At 53.8% G+C, this 16,793-nt stretch overlaps 4 protein-coding genes across 4 annotated transcripts; 3 read left to right on the top strand and 1 right to left on the bottom strand.

The window, feature by feature from the left end:
- Positions 1-258: 258 nt before the first annotated feature.
- On the bottom strand, positions 259-3,831 carry GUITHDRAFT_141441 (hypothetical protein; the record flags this gene model as incomplete). The annotated part of the gene is given in 22 exon segments (XM_005829168.1): positions 259-336; positions 385-452; positions 829-1,047; positions 1,067-1,133; positions 1,187-1,252; positions 1,300-1,381; positions 1,466-1,577; positions 1,624-1,699; positions 1,750-1,816; positions 1,863-2,005; positions 2,059-2,163; positions 2,410-2,511; positions 2,632-2,704; positions 2,762-2,824; positions 2,892-2,940; positions 2,996-3,092; positions 3,141-3,212; positions 3,263-3,448; positions 3,516-3,530; positions 3,611-3,641; positions 3,690-3,782; positions 3,824-3,831. 22 exon segments carry the CDS (start codon positions 3,829-3,831, stop codon positions 259-261), a joined length of 1,872 nt encoding a protein of 623 aa, XP_005829225.1.
- A 1,653-nt stretch (positions 3,832-5,484) lies between these two features.
- GUITHDRAFT_141442 (hypothetical protein) lies at positions 5,485-8,319 on the top strand (the record flags this gene model as incomplete). Its single annotated transcript, XM_005829169.1, has 1 exon — positions 5,485-8,319. The coding sequence occupies one exon, from the start codon at positions 5,485-5,487 to the stop codon at positions 8,317-8,319; it is 2,835 nt and encodes a 944-aa protein (XP_005829226.1).
- A 3,116-nt stretch (positions 8,320-11,435) lies between these two features.
- On the top strand, positions 11,436-12,259 carry GUITHDRAFT_153630 (hypothetical protein). Its single transcript, XM_005829170.1, has one exon. The coding sequence runs from the start codon at positions 11,449-11,451 to the stop codon at positions 12,241-12,243; it is 795 nt and encodes a 264-aa protein (XP_005829227.1). The 5' UTR covers positions 11,436-11,448; the 3' UTR covers positions 12,244-12,259.
- Positions 12,260-12,747: 488 nt separating this feature from the next.
- On the top strand, positions 12,748-16,262 carry GUITHDRAFT_141444 (hypothetical protein; the record flags this gene model as incomplete). The annotated part of the gene is made up of 2 exons (XM_005829171.1): positions 12,748-15,366; positions 15,612-16,262. 2 exons carry the CDS (start codon positions 12,748-12,750, stop codon positions 16,260-16,262), a joined length of 3,270 nt encoding a protein of 1,089 aa, XP_005829228.1.
- Between the last annotated feature and the right edge of the window lie 531 nt (positions 16,263-16,793).

Below are 16,793 nucleotides of genomic sequence, written 5' to 3' on the forward strand. Positions count from 1 at the left end.
AGTTCAAATAAACTTAATTTGTGTGTGATACATGTAGCAACCCTAGGCACACCGCTCCTCCTCGTCTTCTCAGCGCTTGCCTTCTCCCTTGCCCCGCCCCCTCCCGTGTCCTCTCCCTCCCTCCTCTCCTCTCCTCAGCTCCCCTTTTCCATTCTCCATCCCTCCCTCCTACCCTCGTCTTCTTCCTGCTGCTATCCTGCTCACTGTCTCTCCATCCCTCGCACTGCCATCCTTGCCCCATCCTCCCCTCACTTCTTCCTAGCCGCTGTTGACGCATATCCCGCCCCCCCTGTACTTCGCTTCTGATAGACTGCTGTCGCTGGTCGTGTCAGTTGCCTGCAGTCAAGGCCGTCAGCCTCCTCGCCTCGTATCCTCCTGATCGACCTGTTCGATCGCGGTGGAGCCGTCGATGACGTCGGCCGAGATCGGAAGGGAGAAGCTTGTTTGGCAGCCTGCGGCTTAAAGACAGTGAGGAGAAAGGAGGGCAGAGGGGTGCAGGGAGGGAGGAGCAGGAGCAGGAGCGCAGGGGATTTCTAGTGATTTTAGGGAAGGGGAGGAAGGTAGAGGAAGTTTTACAGCATTCCCGGACGAAGAAGCAGCTTGACTGATAACTGTGCGCGCTTGAGAAGCAGGAGCGTCGTCGGAGAGAAGAGAGATTGCTGCATGAGTAGCTTGCGATCAGCATAGCTAATGACGCACAGGAAGAATGTTCTGGCAGTGAAGCGATCGCCCTCTCGTTCTTACTCCTCCCTCCCTCCCTCCCTCCCTCCCTCCATCCATCCATCCATCCATCCATCCATCCACTCCATCCATCCATCCATCCCTCACCTGCTAACCGTCGGGCGTCTTCCTCGCGCCACATCTCCTGCTTCCACTGGTTCTGGTCTGCTGAACCAGCTGGCCTGCTACCCGACATGTTCCTGCCCTCGCTTCTCTTCGTCACCTTCCGCTTCCTCTGTATCCCCTGGTGCGCGTTGTTGACTCGCATACGCTGCACGCGTTGACGAGCGATGTCCCTCTCCCCGTCGGAAGCAGAGTCTTCGTACTCTGACAGCAAGTCAGCCACGTGGGATGGCTAGATCGCAGGTGCCTGAAAGCGCTTCGTCCTCCTGGATATCTTCCTCCCCGCCATCCTTGAATGCTGTCAGGGCCCATCGCACAGAGCACAGCAGGGGCAGCAGTAAACCTCGTCATCGCTGGAGAAGACCAAGTTCTCCTTGTTTGCATCCTCAAACGGAACGCAAACGAGTGCCTTGTAACAGACAGTCAGACCCCGGGCAACCGTGAAAGCTGCTTCACGTGTCGCTTCATCAGCTGCGTCAGCGTACTCGCATCCTCGGCATTCTCCTCGTCGATCACGTGAGACTTGGCGCAGCATCCCCTGCCATGCTACCTCACTGCTACCTCCCTCCTCCCTCCTCCCTCCTCCCTCCTCCCTCCTCGCTGTGACAACCCGACGCCCTACCTCCTCGTCTTGGTGAAGTTGGAGGTGTCAAACCGTATCGCCGGGGTGTTGCAGCAGGGGTACATCCCCATGTTCTGCCCGGGACGGAACAGCGGCTGTTGAGGGCAGAAAGCTGATTGCAAGTCACCAGGATGGAAAGGCTGCGCAAGATGAGCTACCGCAATGCTCCAGCTCAGATGCCGTGAAGTAGTTGCCACAAACTTTGCAGCGCATCGTTGCAATCATACCCCAAATCTTCAACCTCACAGTCAGGGTTTCAGAACAAGGCTCCAAATCGCAGCCACCTTCCAATAAATTTCCCTCCAGCTCAACTTCCTTGCCCTCAGCGACAGCAAGTACTTGTTGACATCCCTGCTCAGTTCAAGTCACCCAGGCACCCGCCACTTGCTGTCCTCACCAGTTAGGAACCGGGGCGTGTTCGGCAATCACGCTGCCGTTGAAGTCTATGAAGATCTTGGCCTTGGAGCAGGCCATCTTGCTCCTGTTCTTGAGTGCAAACAACTTGCCGCAAAACGCGCATCGGCTTATCATGTTGTCATCCTGAATGTTTCATCAGACCTTGTCAAGAGCTTCCATCCCAAGTGAGCACTCACAGATTGAAACAGCGCTTCTATCTTCTTCATGTACAGTCTACTCAACAACTTGTCCCTCCTGTCATTCAGGTCTTCCAGTTCCTCGGGCGTGAGATAGGCGCTGAGCTGCGAGGCAGATCAGACCCTCGCATCCTAGTCGAGAGGGAGCGATATACCTTGGTCAGGAGCTCCTGATTCAGACAATTGAGGTCGATCGGCATTTTCAAGATCTCATTTGCGTTTCGGCATACGAATTGCAAGCACAGCTCAACCTGTTCGAGTTGAGATCAGCAGCAGGTCAGGTATCATCAGTCAAAGAATCACCAATTTCTGCATTTTCAAGAATTGAGAAGAGATCAGAATGCTGATGACGTTTGTCGCTGCCGAGCCGTCAGGAATCATATCATGGCAAAGGGAGGTCATACTGTCGAGAGGTGGAGGAGAGTTGGGCTCGTTCAGGTACTTAATGAGCCACTGAACAGGAGGACGTCAGTCAGAAAGCATCTAAATGCGCAATGAAGAAAAGATGGAAGAGGTCAAAAGAAACAGGGAATCCTTGGTGTAACATGAGAAAACAATTAACAAACTTTTGACCTGAAAGATTTGAATGTCACAGTGAACAGAAATGTCGATGTCGTCACTCGCTTCACTTCCATTCAGGTATGATCTGTGGAGATTCGTTCTTGTTAATTGTATGGCGATAGCCTATCATTGCGACTCTTACTGGAAGTATGCCATCTCTGACAACAGAACATCCTTTCTGCAAGTGAAGTCTTTGTTTATACCCCTGACAACACATCAGGATAGTGAGATCCACATCCATTACGTCATAGTATCATCGTTGAGCATTTCACCTGTTCTCATCGCACACGTGTATAACAATCAGTTCTTCACACTCAGCACCTGGGAAGGCATGTCACTCAACTTCCCGCCTGTCTCAGCCGGACACAAAGCGTACCCCGCACGTTCTTGTTCGCTGCATTGCCAGCAGTCCCTTGACCCTGCGAGCTGCTCTGATCTTGATTCTTGTCCGCTTCACGTGAAGCTGACGAGGACTGGCGACATCTTTGCGTCATGTGACATCGGCAAGCTAAAATTCTCACCTTTCCCTTGTCCTGAACCTTGGAAAACGCCAGCACCGGGGCATGACTCGAGGCAAGGGTCGCCCCTCTGAGCTAGAGGGATGTCAGCCTTCCCAACGGCTCGTAACGGAACCATCACTGACCTGGCCCACTGCACTCTGTCTCGTCGCAGAAATCCTCACAGCAGATGCCGAGGCTGGTCTGCGATTGACTGTCCCTCCGGCGATCGTAGTTCCAGTCGCTGAAGGGAGGGGAGGGGCGTTGTTTGCCTTCTCGCTGCGGTTGAAGGTCCTCCCTCCGTATCCTCCCCTAGAGCAGCTGTGAGAATCCTGGCAAACGATCCAACAAGTTCTCAAGCTCGCCTTCCTCCGAGCATGGAGATGGTGAGCTTCGCACCGGTGAGCCCATCGCCTGTAAAGAGCGAGGCATCAGTTAGCCATGCTAAGGATGATGATGAGGATGATGATGATTCTGGCATTGATACCTTGAACCTGCCCTTTATAACCTCCATACAGCTTGTACCTGACACGATCTCAGATTCGTCTCACATTCACAGCGCAAGCATCTCACTCCAGTCCTGGCCGATCTTTGATCTCGAACCATCGCTGTTGAAGTATCTTTGCAGAATACCCGGGAAAGGTTGTTCTTGCAAGCTCCTCCCACCTGAGATACAGTCAGACGCACTGGAAATTCATCTCGATCACTTTGCCATTTTGACTTCTTCAGGTGGATAGAGGCTCCTCGTTCACAGGCTGATCGCAACTCCTCATCTTGTTCAAGCGACCAAGCTTCCATCGTTCAGCTCTGCTGTTCGGCTGCCTCAGCGCATCTACAACACCAATCAGCACAAGGAAACTCTAGAGCACACCTATGTCTCAGTGATCTCGTCGTAGATGCTGTGCTCCTTGCAGCTTTTCCCTCCTGCCCATCCTTCCTGCCTGCTTCGTCCTTCCCTTCACCATCACGCTCTCTTTCCTTCCTATTTCCTTCTGTCCCTGACCCCCTGAAATCTGACCCCTCACTCCTCTAATGCCTCCTTCTGGGGAGAGGAGGATGGTGGAAAGGGTTGACGCCATAGCGACGTACGATGGGTCGGAACGAAGTAAGTCATGGCAGGAGGACTAGGGGAATGGAGGAGCAGAAGTGTGCGAGCACCTGCCAATTCCTCCCTCGTTCTGTTCTTGATCATCGGGGGTTCAACACCTCATGCTCCCGCTTCCTCCCCTCTACCGTGCAAGTATTCCTTTGACCTGACCTCTCCTTCCCAGATTACGTTCCTGCCATCCTTTGTTCCATATTCCATCCATTCACCTCTCTCCACCTCCTCTTCCTTGCCTCTGTATCGTTTCTCTCCCCCATCGCTCTCTCCCTCCATCTGTCTGTCTTTCCGTCCGTCTGGCCGTCTGTTCCTTCCTATGGCGTGTGTTCCCCCGCCATGTCGCTATGGATTCAGTTTGGAAAACAAGTAGGAATTTAGTTAAATCAGGGGAATGTTTCTAAATTAAGTCGATTTCTTCATGTTTTAGGTACTTTCATGTTACTATTCACTTATTTCTGCAGATTTTTAGCATATTTTATTCATATTTAGCTCAACTCTTCCCTATTTTAGAAACTATTTGGTTACACTCAAAAAAAAAGATTTCATGAGTCGAGAAGTTTGCCGGAGAAAATGGCGGGCCGCGCGGGCGGATATGGAGGAGAGCGGGTGAATGGTGAGATGGCGAAAGATCAGGATACGGACTTGACGATGGTAGATGATGCTGGAGAGGCTGAGAGGTGGAGAGCTGAATGGCTGTATGAGATGACGAAGGTGGCTGGGGAATAGATTTGCGCACAAGGAACAATGGATTTTGAGAATGAGAAGTGTGAGAAGGTAGTTCGACAATTAGTGCTGCAATTCTTTGTGATAATATCAAAGAAATGTAGCAACTCTGTTTGCTTCAGAAAATCCGACGATGGTGCGAAATTGCGATGCTTACAACTCGGTCTCGCTGTTGTGTCATCGGTGAATGTAAAGCTATCCAGATTCGAATTTGATGAAATGGTCTTGAGAGGAGTCCTTTCAAAATATCTCAAATCGTTGCTTGATTCTCACCTGGAATTCATCTTTGCCTCTTGGCGCTCGTGGTTCATTCAGAGAAAATCGTTTGAGCAACGTTGTATCCACGCCACAAATCAATCAAAGCATCGGTTGAAAAGAAAGTACATTTCTGGATGGCAAGAAGGAATCAAGAATCACGAATTATTATTGCTGCAGGAAAACTACAGCTCCATTATATCGAATTTAAGGGAGTTCGATAGTATGATACATGATGCTGAGACCAGTCTTCAACAAGTTCAAATGAATGTTGTTGCCCTTCAAAATATGTTAGTTCACAAGCAAAATGCAAACTTTCTAACAATATTCCTGGCGGTGATTCAACGTATTTTCCTCGAATTTCGGTCGGAATTGTTTTCTGTCAAGCTGCACTACACGAGTTGGGTTCTTGTTCATACAAACAACAGGGTTGCTAGGGCAAACTCATCCATCTCCACAAACCTCTGGAGGAAACGGCTCAAGAAGACAGCAATAGCACGGTGGAGTAGCTACTCTCGAAGTAAACAGAGCAAAATAGCGGCAACAGAGAATTACAACAAGAGAAAATTACAAATCATCCTTTTTCATTGGAAACAAAGATGTTCAGATTCGAAAGATAACAGAGATCAGAAATTACGAGTCAAGAACAAGGTTACAAAGCAAAGACACTTGCAAACGATACGTCAATGGTGGGTCCTCGTAAATCATAGGAATCATGCGAAAAGGATCGGGAAAGTCGTGGCGGTACGGCGGAGGAGGGATCAAGGGTATGCAGCGCTTGCTGCGTGGGCGGCGGGCACGAGGGAGCGGCGGCAGGGCGAGCGGGCAGCCGCGAGGGCGAGACAGAAGGGAGAGGCAGGCCTGCAGAGGAGGGCGCTAGAGGGCTGGTACGAGGCAGCAAGCGCAACAGATGGGGACCGGCTAGTCCAGACAGGGAGGAGGCGACGGAGGCTGAGGACTCTGCGGGAGGGGCTGGGAAGATGGGCGAGGGCGGCGGGAGACGGGCAGAGGACACGAGCGGTCTTGGCACGAGCCGGGAGGCAGCGGGGACGTCGGGAGGTATGGGAGGTACTCAGAGGCTGGAGAGGCTTGGCGAGACACGGGAAGCAGGTAGGAAGGATAGGAGGAGTCGTGGCGGTACGGCGGAGGAGGGATCAAGGGTATGCAGCGCTTGCGGCGTGGGCGGCAGGCACGAGGGAGCGGCGGCAGGGCGAGCGGGCAGCCGCGAGGGCGAGACAGAAGGGAGAGGCAGGCCTGCAGAGGAGGGCGCTAGAGGGCTGGTACGAGGCAGCAAGCGCAACAGATGGGGACCGGCTAGTCCAGACAGGGAGGAGGCGACGGAGGCTGAGGACTCTGCGGGAGGGGCTGGGAAGATGGGCGAGGGCGGCAGGAGACGGGCAGAGGACACGAGCGGTCTTGGCACGAGCCGGGAGGCAGCGGGGACGTCGGGAGGTATGGGAGGTACTCAGAGGCTGGAGAGGCTTGGCGAGACACGGGAAGCAGGTAGGAAGGATAGGAGGAGTCGTGGCGGTACGGCGGAGGAGGGATCAAGGGTATGCAGCGCTTGCGGCGTGGGCGGCGGGCACGAGGGAGCGGCGGCAGGGCGAGCGGGCAGCCGCGAGGGCGAGACAGAAGGGAGAGGCAGGCCTGCAGAGGAGGGCGCTAGAGGGCTGGTACGAGGCAGCAAGCGCAACAGATGGGGACCGGCTAGTCCAGACAGGGAGGAGGCGACGGAGGCTGAGGACTCTGCGGGAGGGGCTGGGAAGATGGGCGAGGGCGGCAGGAGACGGGCAGAGGACACGAGCGGTCTTGGCACGAGCCGGGAGGCAGCGGGGACGTCGGGAGGTATGGGAGGTACTCAGAGGCTGGAGAGGCTTGGCGAGACACGGGAAGCAGGTAGGAAGGATAGGAGGAGTCGTGGCGGTACGGCGGAGGAGGGATCAAGGGTATGCAGCGCTTGCGGCGTGGGCGGCGGGCACGAGGGAGCGGCGGCAGGGCGAGCGGGCAGCCGCGAGGGCGAGACAGAAGGGAGAGGCAGGCCTGCAGAGGAGGGCGCTAGAGGGCTGGTACGAGGCAGCAAGCGCAACAGATGGGGACCGGCTAGTCCAGACAGGGAGGAGGCGACGGAGGCTGAGGACTCTGCGGGAGGGGCTGGGAAGATGGGCGAGGGCGGCAGGATACGGGCAGAGGACACGAGCGGTCTTGGCACGAGCCGGGAGGCAGCGGGGACGTCGGGAGGTATGGGAGGTACTCAGAGGCTGGAGAGGCTTGGCGAGACACGGGAAGCAGGTAGGAAGGATAGGAGGAGTCGTGGCGGTACGGCGGAGGAGGGATCAAGGGTATGCAGCGCTTGCGGCGTGGGCGGCAGGCACGAGGGAGCGGCGGCAGGGCGAGCGGGCAGCCGCTGGGGCAATCAGGATTTGCAATCTTGGATTTCAGCTGCTTATTCGTGATTTGGTGTTGTTTTCGTTTTCTGGCTTCAGGGAGATGTGCTCTTTTGTCTCATCTCCTATGCTTCTTTGTCTTGTGTTTCTATATTTGTGGTCTGGAAGGGGGAGGTTGCGTCGCCAAGTTCAATGCATGAAAGCTCATCACACGGTTCGCAACATTAAGTTGGTTTTCAGGAGTTGGTGCACCTACTCGACCAGGAATGCTGATTCAAAGGCCGTGGTTTTCCAGATCAGCCAACGGCAAAGGTTTTTGCTCTATCGCAAGTGCTTTATGTTCTGGCGCAGACAATTGTACTTGAACGTTCGTGCTTTGTACGTTCTTGCTGAGGCGCTCAAAATGAATGACAATGCAGCGGGGGCCATGCATGTTCTCAACCACATCACGTGGTTCCAGGTGCATGAAGGATCATGTCGTGAGTACATCCGCCTTTGCATGAAGGCGCGGGGGCATATATCAGAGCATCTGCAAGAGACCTGCTTGCTCCGAGACTCAGAGGCCTTAGACAGTGCTACGAGCCCCCTCAAGGCGGGGATAGACAGCCCTGTTGTCTCTGCCCGTCTTCTGCAACTAGTTCTCGACGCTAATCGCAACAGCGCATCAAGAGGAGTTAGTCAACAATCAATGTCGACTAGTGTCAAGTTAAATTTCAGCCTTGAAGAAGAGATGGCCTAGAATTCCAAACCTGTCAGCAAACAACATTTCCATCTTTTTATTTTGCCAGTTACTGCAACGTGTCAGGATACCGGAGAAAGTTGACCTTCACAATCGTCCTTGAAACGCAATACGTCAGACAACAGAATCACCATGAGACCTCCACAGGCTTACATATTCATCTGGAGATGAAAGGACTTGTGGGATCAGAACGTTCAATTTGTTCGTCTTCCGTTCGAGGGTCGACTGTTCCTCTGAGGACCAATCATCACGAACTCGGGATCGAATTGAAAGAGAAGAAGTTGATCTGCGTGACGAGTCTTTCATCTCCGGGCTTCTACTGTGTCTGAATTCAGAAAGTGGGTCATTACAAGATGCTTTGGCAGCTGTCAAGTCAAACCCACCTGTACAGCTCACTCGCACGAAGGGCTTGAAAGTGAGATTCTCCGTCATAGCCTTGCATCGAATTTGTATCTACCTGTTGATTAGCAACAGAGTTGTTGATCTTTCCCAAGTGTCAGTCATCGTAGCAGACATAGCTATGCTACTCTGACCTGTCTCAAGAAATGATCTGTGCTCTCCGACCTCCGTTCCTTTCTGGACGGTGATGTCTCTAAGAAGAGCTTGGGGTTTCCAGTAGAATACATGCGGTAGTTCGAGAAACTAGGAGGAAAGCTTTCGAGCTCATTCCTCAGTTCTTGCTTTGTTTGTCTGTAAAAGCGATCCGCAACAGGAGGACTTGTCAACGATTTTTTTCCTGGACTTGTGTCATGGCGCCTTTGAAGATAAGACGACACGTTACGGCCAGTCCAATAATCCCCAGGGGTGATGGTCAGGAAATCATCCAGGAGCAGCGAGGTGTCAAGAAATTCAGGCGTCGTGCAGCTCGAGACTGAGAGCTTGGGAGACGATGCAGGGGGTCGAGAAGCAGGCGCGCTCCGGACTGGTCGGGGAGAAACGAGGTTGTCCAGAGGTTGGTTCTGCAACGCAGGCGCCTTTTCCTGGGAATCTTGAGCCTCGAGATGTTCATGCTCTGAGACAACTCTCGGCTTCAGACCTGCGATGTTGTTCTTCCTCGGCGACTGCTTCGATGCGACTTCATAGCGCCGTGCGCCGGCCCAACCCCTCTTAGCGATCCTGTTATGGTGGAGGATCGTCTTGATCAGACGGAAGTCGACCCCGGACCTGACGGAGGATGTGCTTGAAGAGCCGGTTTCGTTGAGAACATGCTGCTCCGCTCTCTCTGCCTGTTCTGCAGACGCATCGTGATGCTTCCGAGGGGAAAGCTGCCGCACGACAAGGGGCGATCCGACTGCTGGATAGCTCGACCTTGCCATCTTCACAGAATCATGTTCGTTTTGCTCTGCAAAGGATTCCAATCTGTTTGCTCCCACTTCAGCCTGGCAGCAGTCTTTCCGTCACTGTATTTCTTGCAAGCTCTGCGTCGCAGGCCGTACTCCTCGGTGTGACTTTCTTCTCGACGAATCCTCCTTCCGTTCCTTGATCGTCGATACTGTCTTCCTCTTTTGTGCCTGTTTGCACTTCTTCTATTCTCTTTACTTTGTGGGCCAACACCTATTACGCTAACTCCTTCGTATGCTTGCCTTCCTAAACTTGACAAAACTGTAGGTTGCTCTCCTTCATCGTCTCGCCTTCGATCTACTCGTCTGCGCTTGTTGCTATCTATCCTCCCTCTCCTTCCAACGGCTCCTCCCCACTTCCTACCTCTCCTCTCCTCTCCTCTACCTATCTCGTCACCGCTTCGACTGCCCTGCCGGCTTCTCAGCGCCTGCCATTGCCACCACCCCTACCCTGCAGAGTACATAGTCGTGTTCCTAGAGATAGGGGTAGGGGGTGGGAAAATGTACCGGTCAATCTACAGAGCCACAGTGGACGCTTCTTGTAAAGAAGGGGGTGGGTTGTAGTAAAGAAGGGGGTAGGGGTCCTGCAGAGTGGGGATGAGACCAACAAAACCAAAAATGAGAGGCGGGCCAACCCCTGGGCCAACCCCCAAGTTGATTGAGGGGGGATGAGGGTAAAAAAAGTAGAAGGTTTGGTGGGAGGGGGATGAGCGGGGATGCGGGACCGGCCAATGGAAGGTGCCCAGTCATGGCGTAAGGGGAGGTAGCAGGAGGAGGCAGGACCTGCATGCCAGTCTCTCCTCCCCGTCTGGTCATGAGCATAGTCCTCAGAGCTCTCGTCTCTCCGACGCCCTCCCGCCCTCCTCGGTCTCCCCGGTTGTTGAAGCCTAGCTCCATTGCCCTCATGACAATCGTGGCCCTGGTCCTCTTGGAGTCATGTCAGCCGAAGTTTGCGCCCCGGTGGACTGCTGCTGGACCATCCAAGAGCAACATGAAAGAACCTTCTGCGCCTGTTGACCAGGCGCCAGGAACAAGTGACGGGGTCTGCCATGATAGGCAATGTGAGGAGCTCAAGGCTGCGGAAACAACTCCGGAGGACTCTCCGTTCCCGCCTCCATATTCAACGACCCTATCGATACCTGTGCGTGCAGAAGATCAGACGTCCTCAGATGCTGTCCCAGATCATCGGACGAGCTCGCTGCATGTTCCGCCAGGAACGGTCTTCTATCATGGGGTGACGGTGGGAATGACGGTTGTGGCAAGGGACAAGTACTCGAAAGTTGTCGCGGTGAAGGGCGCTCCGCCGTTCCTGATAAACGTCACTGACGTCGGGGATACCAATACAGGGTCGTTCTTTGACCTGAGGAATGGAACATACTTCATCTATACCACGATATATTTCTCTCCTGCCCTCCTGAAGGCAAAAGCCCCCGAGGTGTGGGTGAGGTTGGGAGGGAAGCACATTCAGGGGAGCCCGTACAGGATGACTATCGACATGACCAAGATTGCTCGAAACTATCAGGAGCGGGTGGCGCTGGCGGAGAAAGTTGGAAGGTCCCATGACCTTGGAGGCCCCAATGGTTGCGACAGCGACTTTGTGATTGTGACTGGAGCGAGCACAAGCATGTTCGACAGGGCTGTCAACCTTGTGGGGTCGATACACCATTGGGCACCAGCCGTGCCTGTCGTGTTCTATGACTTAGGCCTGTCGACGGCACAGGTGGAAGATGTGCGGACGTGGGAGAACGTGGACTACAGGAAGTTTGCGTTCAACGAGCATGCAGCGCACATGCGAGTCGATGAGAAGTTAACGCAGAACGGGACCAAGGGGGCGTACTCGTGGCGAGCTCCGATCCTTGTCGAGGTCTTGGAGCAGCACCAGTGCATGCTCTGGCTGGATGCCGGCCTGGAGATCAGATCTGACCTCTCAGTCGTCATTGGGCATATCGCCGTGGACGGGAATTTCTTCGTGACCAACGGTTGGCCGAGTCCGAACCGCTTCACGCATCCGGCGGTGGTTGAGTGGCACGGGCTGAAGGAGAAGGACTTCTTCCTGCCCGACCCCACAGGCACTGGCATGAGAAACGAGATCGAGGCGTGCGGGGGAATCCAAGGCTATCGGCGAGGGAGCCTTGCGCACAGGGAGGTTCTGTCAGGATATTACATATGCCTCATGGATCCGACCTGCATCGCGCCTCCGAACGCGTCAAAGATGAATTTCCGCCAAGACCAGACTGTCTTGAACGTCGTGCTGGCATCTTACAGGCTGAAGATCCCGCTGGATTCTCCCGAGTACTTCATCCTTCTTCCGCACACAGCAAGGAAGTATTGGGAGCACCCTATTCCGAAGCATCAGTTTCCTGTTCACGAGGACGGGACTTTCCGCCCTTGTGACAAGGGAGAGATCTTCAAAGACAACAAGTGTGTGAGGTGTGAGGCTCAGGACGGCATGTGCGAGGATGATGTCTTGGATGAAGCAGATGGAGCAGAATACTGCGAGGATCTCGTCATCTTCATCAGGAGAGCGTTCGAGCCGAAGCTGTTTGAGGACAAGTTGCGGTACAGACTGATAGGAGGCATATAATACAAAATCATGATCGAAACTGAGCAGTGAAGGAGGGTAGATGACTGGAAGAGATGGATGGGATAGAAAGGCCGACAAACTAGAGAGGAGAGGTAGAGAAGCGAGACAGAGTCTGAGAAGGAGGAGCAAGGATGGAGAAAGAGCTGGGTGGGCGAGGAGGAGGGACAAGGAACGAGCGACGAGGGACAGGGAAGACAAAGTTTGTTGCCTCTGAACTTTCATGGGGCAACGAGAAGGAACTTCAGGAAGCGTCCGCTCGGCAGCGCACTCAGATCTTGGAGAAAGAAGGGGTACCCTCAAACAATATTAGGGTGATGGTAGACAGGGGTACTGCAAAAGGGGGTAATGGTGGAAATTTTCGAGTAAGTACCGGTGATATAAAAGTTATTGACTAGGGTACGATTGGATTTCTGCCTCAAATTGTATCGAGAAATGAAAATTTGAGGTAGGGGTTGTCCAGGCACCCCTGGGCGGGGGGGGTCTTGGAAACGGTGGGGATCCACAATGGTGCGATGGTCAGCGATGCTGCTTGTCACGATGCTGGCGGACGTGATGAGAGGATGGGGAGGAGGGACAGGGATCATGGAGAGAGGACAAGACATGCTGGTTGGAGCAGGAGCACCTGCTCCTGCTCCTGCTCCTGCTCCGTTCTTGGACTTGTTGAAAAAGAACGACGAGTGGGCTACCATTCGCGCCTCCATGACCAACTTGGAGCAGGAGTCTTCGCTCTCCATGGTTGAACTCCTCAGTTTTCTTCGCAACGGCACCAATGGAACAAGATCTAAGGAGCTGGTCAAGGACTTCTTCGATCCTAAAGGAAAGTTTGTGCGATCTTGCCGTACAGAGATCGAGCAACGCCGGACTCTTGTCTTGAAGCATCCCTCCATGCTTTCATGGTGGTTGCCATCTGTTGCTCTTGTTTTCATTGTTCAGCTCGAAGAACAATTCATCGTGTACTGCGACAGAAAGGAGAGCAATAAGGATTCTGCCTTCAAGTTCCCACATGTGTACGCCAGTGCCGCTCAGATCAGCAACCATGCTTTTGTCCATGAATCCTTCCGGTCCTGGTTTGGAGTCCTGCCAGAAAAGCTTGTCCTCCTCAACCCGCCTGAAGACCCACACCTGCTCTCCTCCAGCAGACTTTTTTATGTGAAACTGCCACGTCCAGTACTGGGGAGCGAAGTGATTGGGGTCGTAGCCAGCCGATCAAACCATCTGTATGTCTTTCAAGCTGACATCCCAACGTTGGCAGGACTGAGCATGCCATCTCTGCATGAGAAGGCTCGAGAGCTGATGCTGATGAGGAAGGGGATGCTGAACATGCGAGGAGTGAAACCTCCTGCTGGGTTCGACGTTGACCCGAAGAGGATCGCTGAGTTTGTGCAGAACCGCTCTGAGCACAAGGCCCCTGTACGTGTCAGTCTTGGGGATGTAGCGCATCGAGGAGGAGAGACGAGGAGACAGAGGCATGAACGATCGCTGATCGACTGGTTTGCAGACCAACTGCCAACGTGCTATAACCTGGTGAAGGGACTCAGGAAGGGGAGGTGCTTTGCGATCACGCTGGAGAGGGAAATGAAGCAAGCGAGCGGGAGGCAAGGGCACAACAGCATGTGGCAGAGCGTGTTCTCTACTTTCATGAACGCCCTCCTTCCCTCGAATACAAGGATGAAGTTCGTTGGGATCGTCGCACGTGCGGCCAACGGTTCTCAGGTTTTCTTCATTCCTTCCAACATGTCGAAAGTGTCCGCATCGCGTATCCTCACTTACGTGCCCGAGCAAAGTGAAGAAACAGCAGGAACAATGCCAAAGAGGAAGATCCTAACGGTCTCTACCATCTATGCAAAGATGGGGTACAAGCTGTCGTACCCGAACTTGCCATGTGTGGTGGTAGAATCCTCGAACAAGACAGACAAAAGGTGGCAATTCGATTTCTATCCGATGGAGTGTTGCAAGATTGTGCTGGAAGAGGAAGGTTCCGAGAGATTCAAAGGCGGGAGGGAGTGGATCAGGCAATCGGATGCTGATTACTTCAGCATCACAAAATTGCATCGAGACTTCTTGAGGAATGGCGATGAGAAGATTTTCGAAATCTTGCAACCTCCTGGGGAGATTTTTGCACCCGCCAGAGGGCCCTGGGTTCCTTGCGACGAGAACGAGAAGCCTTGGGAGGGAAATTGGACGAATTTGGAGGACGGGGAAGAAGGCGATGCAAACATGAAGAAATTTGTAGGTCCCGAGCGCATTGTACAGATAAGAAGCCACAAGGATTTGGAAGCAATATGGAGAGCTCAAGAGAAGGCAAAGAAGGAGGGGGGCGAGGGCGAGGACGAGGACGAGGACGAGGACGAGGACGAGGTCGAGGACGAGGTCGAGGTCGAGGTCGAAGACGAGGAAAAGGAGGAGGAACAGGATGAAGAGGAGAAGGAACAGGAGGAGGGAAAGGAGGGAGATTTGAGGTGGGATGCGATGGAAGCACAGGGGGAAGGAGGAGGAGAGAAGGATGCAGACAAGTCAGCGTCTGCAGCAGGGGCCGATGAAAGCTCTGTCGAGATCAGCCTGTCGGAGTCAGAAGAAGGGAAGGAGCACGGAGGGATGGCAAAGATGCTGTCCGAGTACAAGAGTAAGCTGACGGTGCTGACGGCAAGGATGGGCCCTCTGCTCATGTCGCAGATCAACCAGGGATGGAATCTGATGTACAAGGAGGACAGTCCCAAGAGCGAGCAGCTGGGGTTTCCCAGGCTGCGAGATCTGCTGTTGGCGCTTCCTGACTGCGTGAGACTGGAATGGGATCGAGAGGCCAACGACTACGTCGTGTTCTTACGACATCCCAAGGACAAGGCTGAAAGCATAATCAAACTAAAGGAGCAGGGAGATGCCTCGAACGAGGAGAGCGACGGAGGAGTAGGAGCAGGAAGGTTGTTACGCCCGTCACGGCAGGATGGGGATGTCATGTCATTGTCGCCTGAAGTGACGGAAGATGATGGGGAACGGGAGAGAAAGAACAACCAGGTGTTTCAGAAGCTGGGCAAGATGGAAGATGATTTGAAATGCTTGCTGGATGAAATCGACAACAAGCAGGAGGAGGAGGAGTGGGGAGGGACAAGATTGAGAGCAAGAGTGGTGAGGACAGGGAGGAAAGAGCTGTTGATGTGAACAAACCCTTCTTGACCTTAAACGTCGACCGCAACATCAATATGCAAGGTGGGAATGCGATGATGCCGTCTGAGAGTGGGAAACCTGAGCACCATGTAAGAAATTCTTCTAACTATCTTCAATTCATGAGAGAGGACACAAACTCATACCAAAAGCTGTTGGAGAAGCTGGAAAGCAGATTTGAAAAAGACAAATGTCTGGTGCTAGGGCAGGGAAAACTTGCTGAGCTTGTCAAAGGTTCTCGTGCAAAGGAGGAGGTCAAGGAGGTCAAGGAGGTCAAGGAGGTCAAGGAGGTCAAGGAGGAGAAGCAACAGCATCTACAACTACAGGGATTGCTTGAGAAGGAGAAGAGTCTTGAGCAGCAGCAGCGGCAGGAGCATCGGAAGCAGCAGGAGAAAGCGCTGGAACGGGGACGGTGGCAGAGGCAGGCAGTTGAAGTGGAGGGCACGGAGGTAGTGCACCAACGGCTAGGGGGGGATCAGAAAGTAGAAGCGCTGAAAGCTTGCCTGTCCAAGATGCAGGAGGGACTGAAGCTATACTTCGATGCTGCTCAGCAAGCGCTGGAGACATTCTGCCGTTCGGATGAGGGAGGAGGAGGAGAGGTAGAGAGGAGAGTGGTTCGTCCCTACCCGAAGGAGGGGGAGGAGAGGGAGGGAAGAGGGGAGAAGAGGGAGCAAGGGAGGAGGGACGCGGGCAGGAGCGGAGAGACAGAGCGAGGACTAGTGCGGAGTGTCAGGAAGGACAAGTCGATCCGGGAGTTCTTCATGGAGGAGCTTGCGGATTTGTCTGCTGCTTACTCCGTCTTGGGAGTCCCGAAGAATCTGACGATAAGGGAGGAGGAGGGAGGAGAGAGGAGCAGCTGAGTGAAAAGTGAGATGAACTCGTTATGCTGCCTCGACTCTCTGCCACTGTTTCTTCAATCTCTGCTCCCATCTTTGTCCTCCCCTAACCTTCCTCTCCTCTCCTCTCCCTCCCTCCCTCCCTCCCTGCTCCCTGCTTCTCCCTCCCTCGCTCCTTTGTCTTCTCTCCCCTTCCTCCCTCCTCCCTCCTCCCTCCTCCCTCCTCCCTGCTTTCACTCCACTCCGTCTCCCCTCTCACGCCTTCCTTCCACACTTCAACACGCATGAAGATCCCTGCGGCTCCTCTTAGAGGGTCGAATGAGGAGGAAGGAGGAAGAGCAATCGACGAACCGAACGAGCAAGAGGACTACGAAGAGGACCGGAATTGTACTGGGTCGATGATCCTGTTCTGTTCGTGTCCAACAACGCCATTGCTGGGGGGGGGGATCCTAACATGCTTCTAGGGAGGGGGGGAGTCACGCTCCATCCTCTCCTCGCCTCACCTTCCAAGATTGGATTGCACCATGCCGAGCCACTCCTTGTAAGGCAAGCTAC

The sequence above is a fragment of the Guillardia theta genome, assembly GCF_000315625.1.
Source record: "Guillardia theta CCMP2712 unplaced genomic scaffold GUITHscaffold_54, whole genome shotgun sequence".
In the NCBI taxonomy this organism is placed as follows: Eukaryota; class Cryptophyceae; order Pyrenomonadales; family Geminigeraceae; genus Guillardia; species Guillardia theta.

Excerpts from the sequence above, each read along its gene's own strand:
- GUITHDRAFT_153630 (XM_005829170.1), top strand. The coding sequence starts at position 11,449 with ATGCGAGTCGATGAGAAGTTAACGCAGAACGGGACCAAGGGGGCGTAC.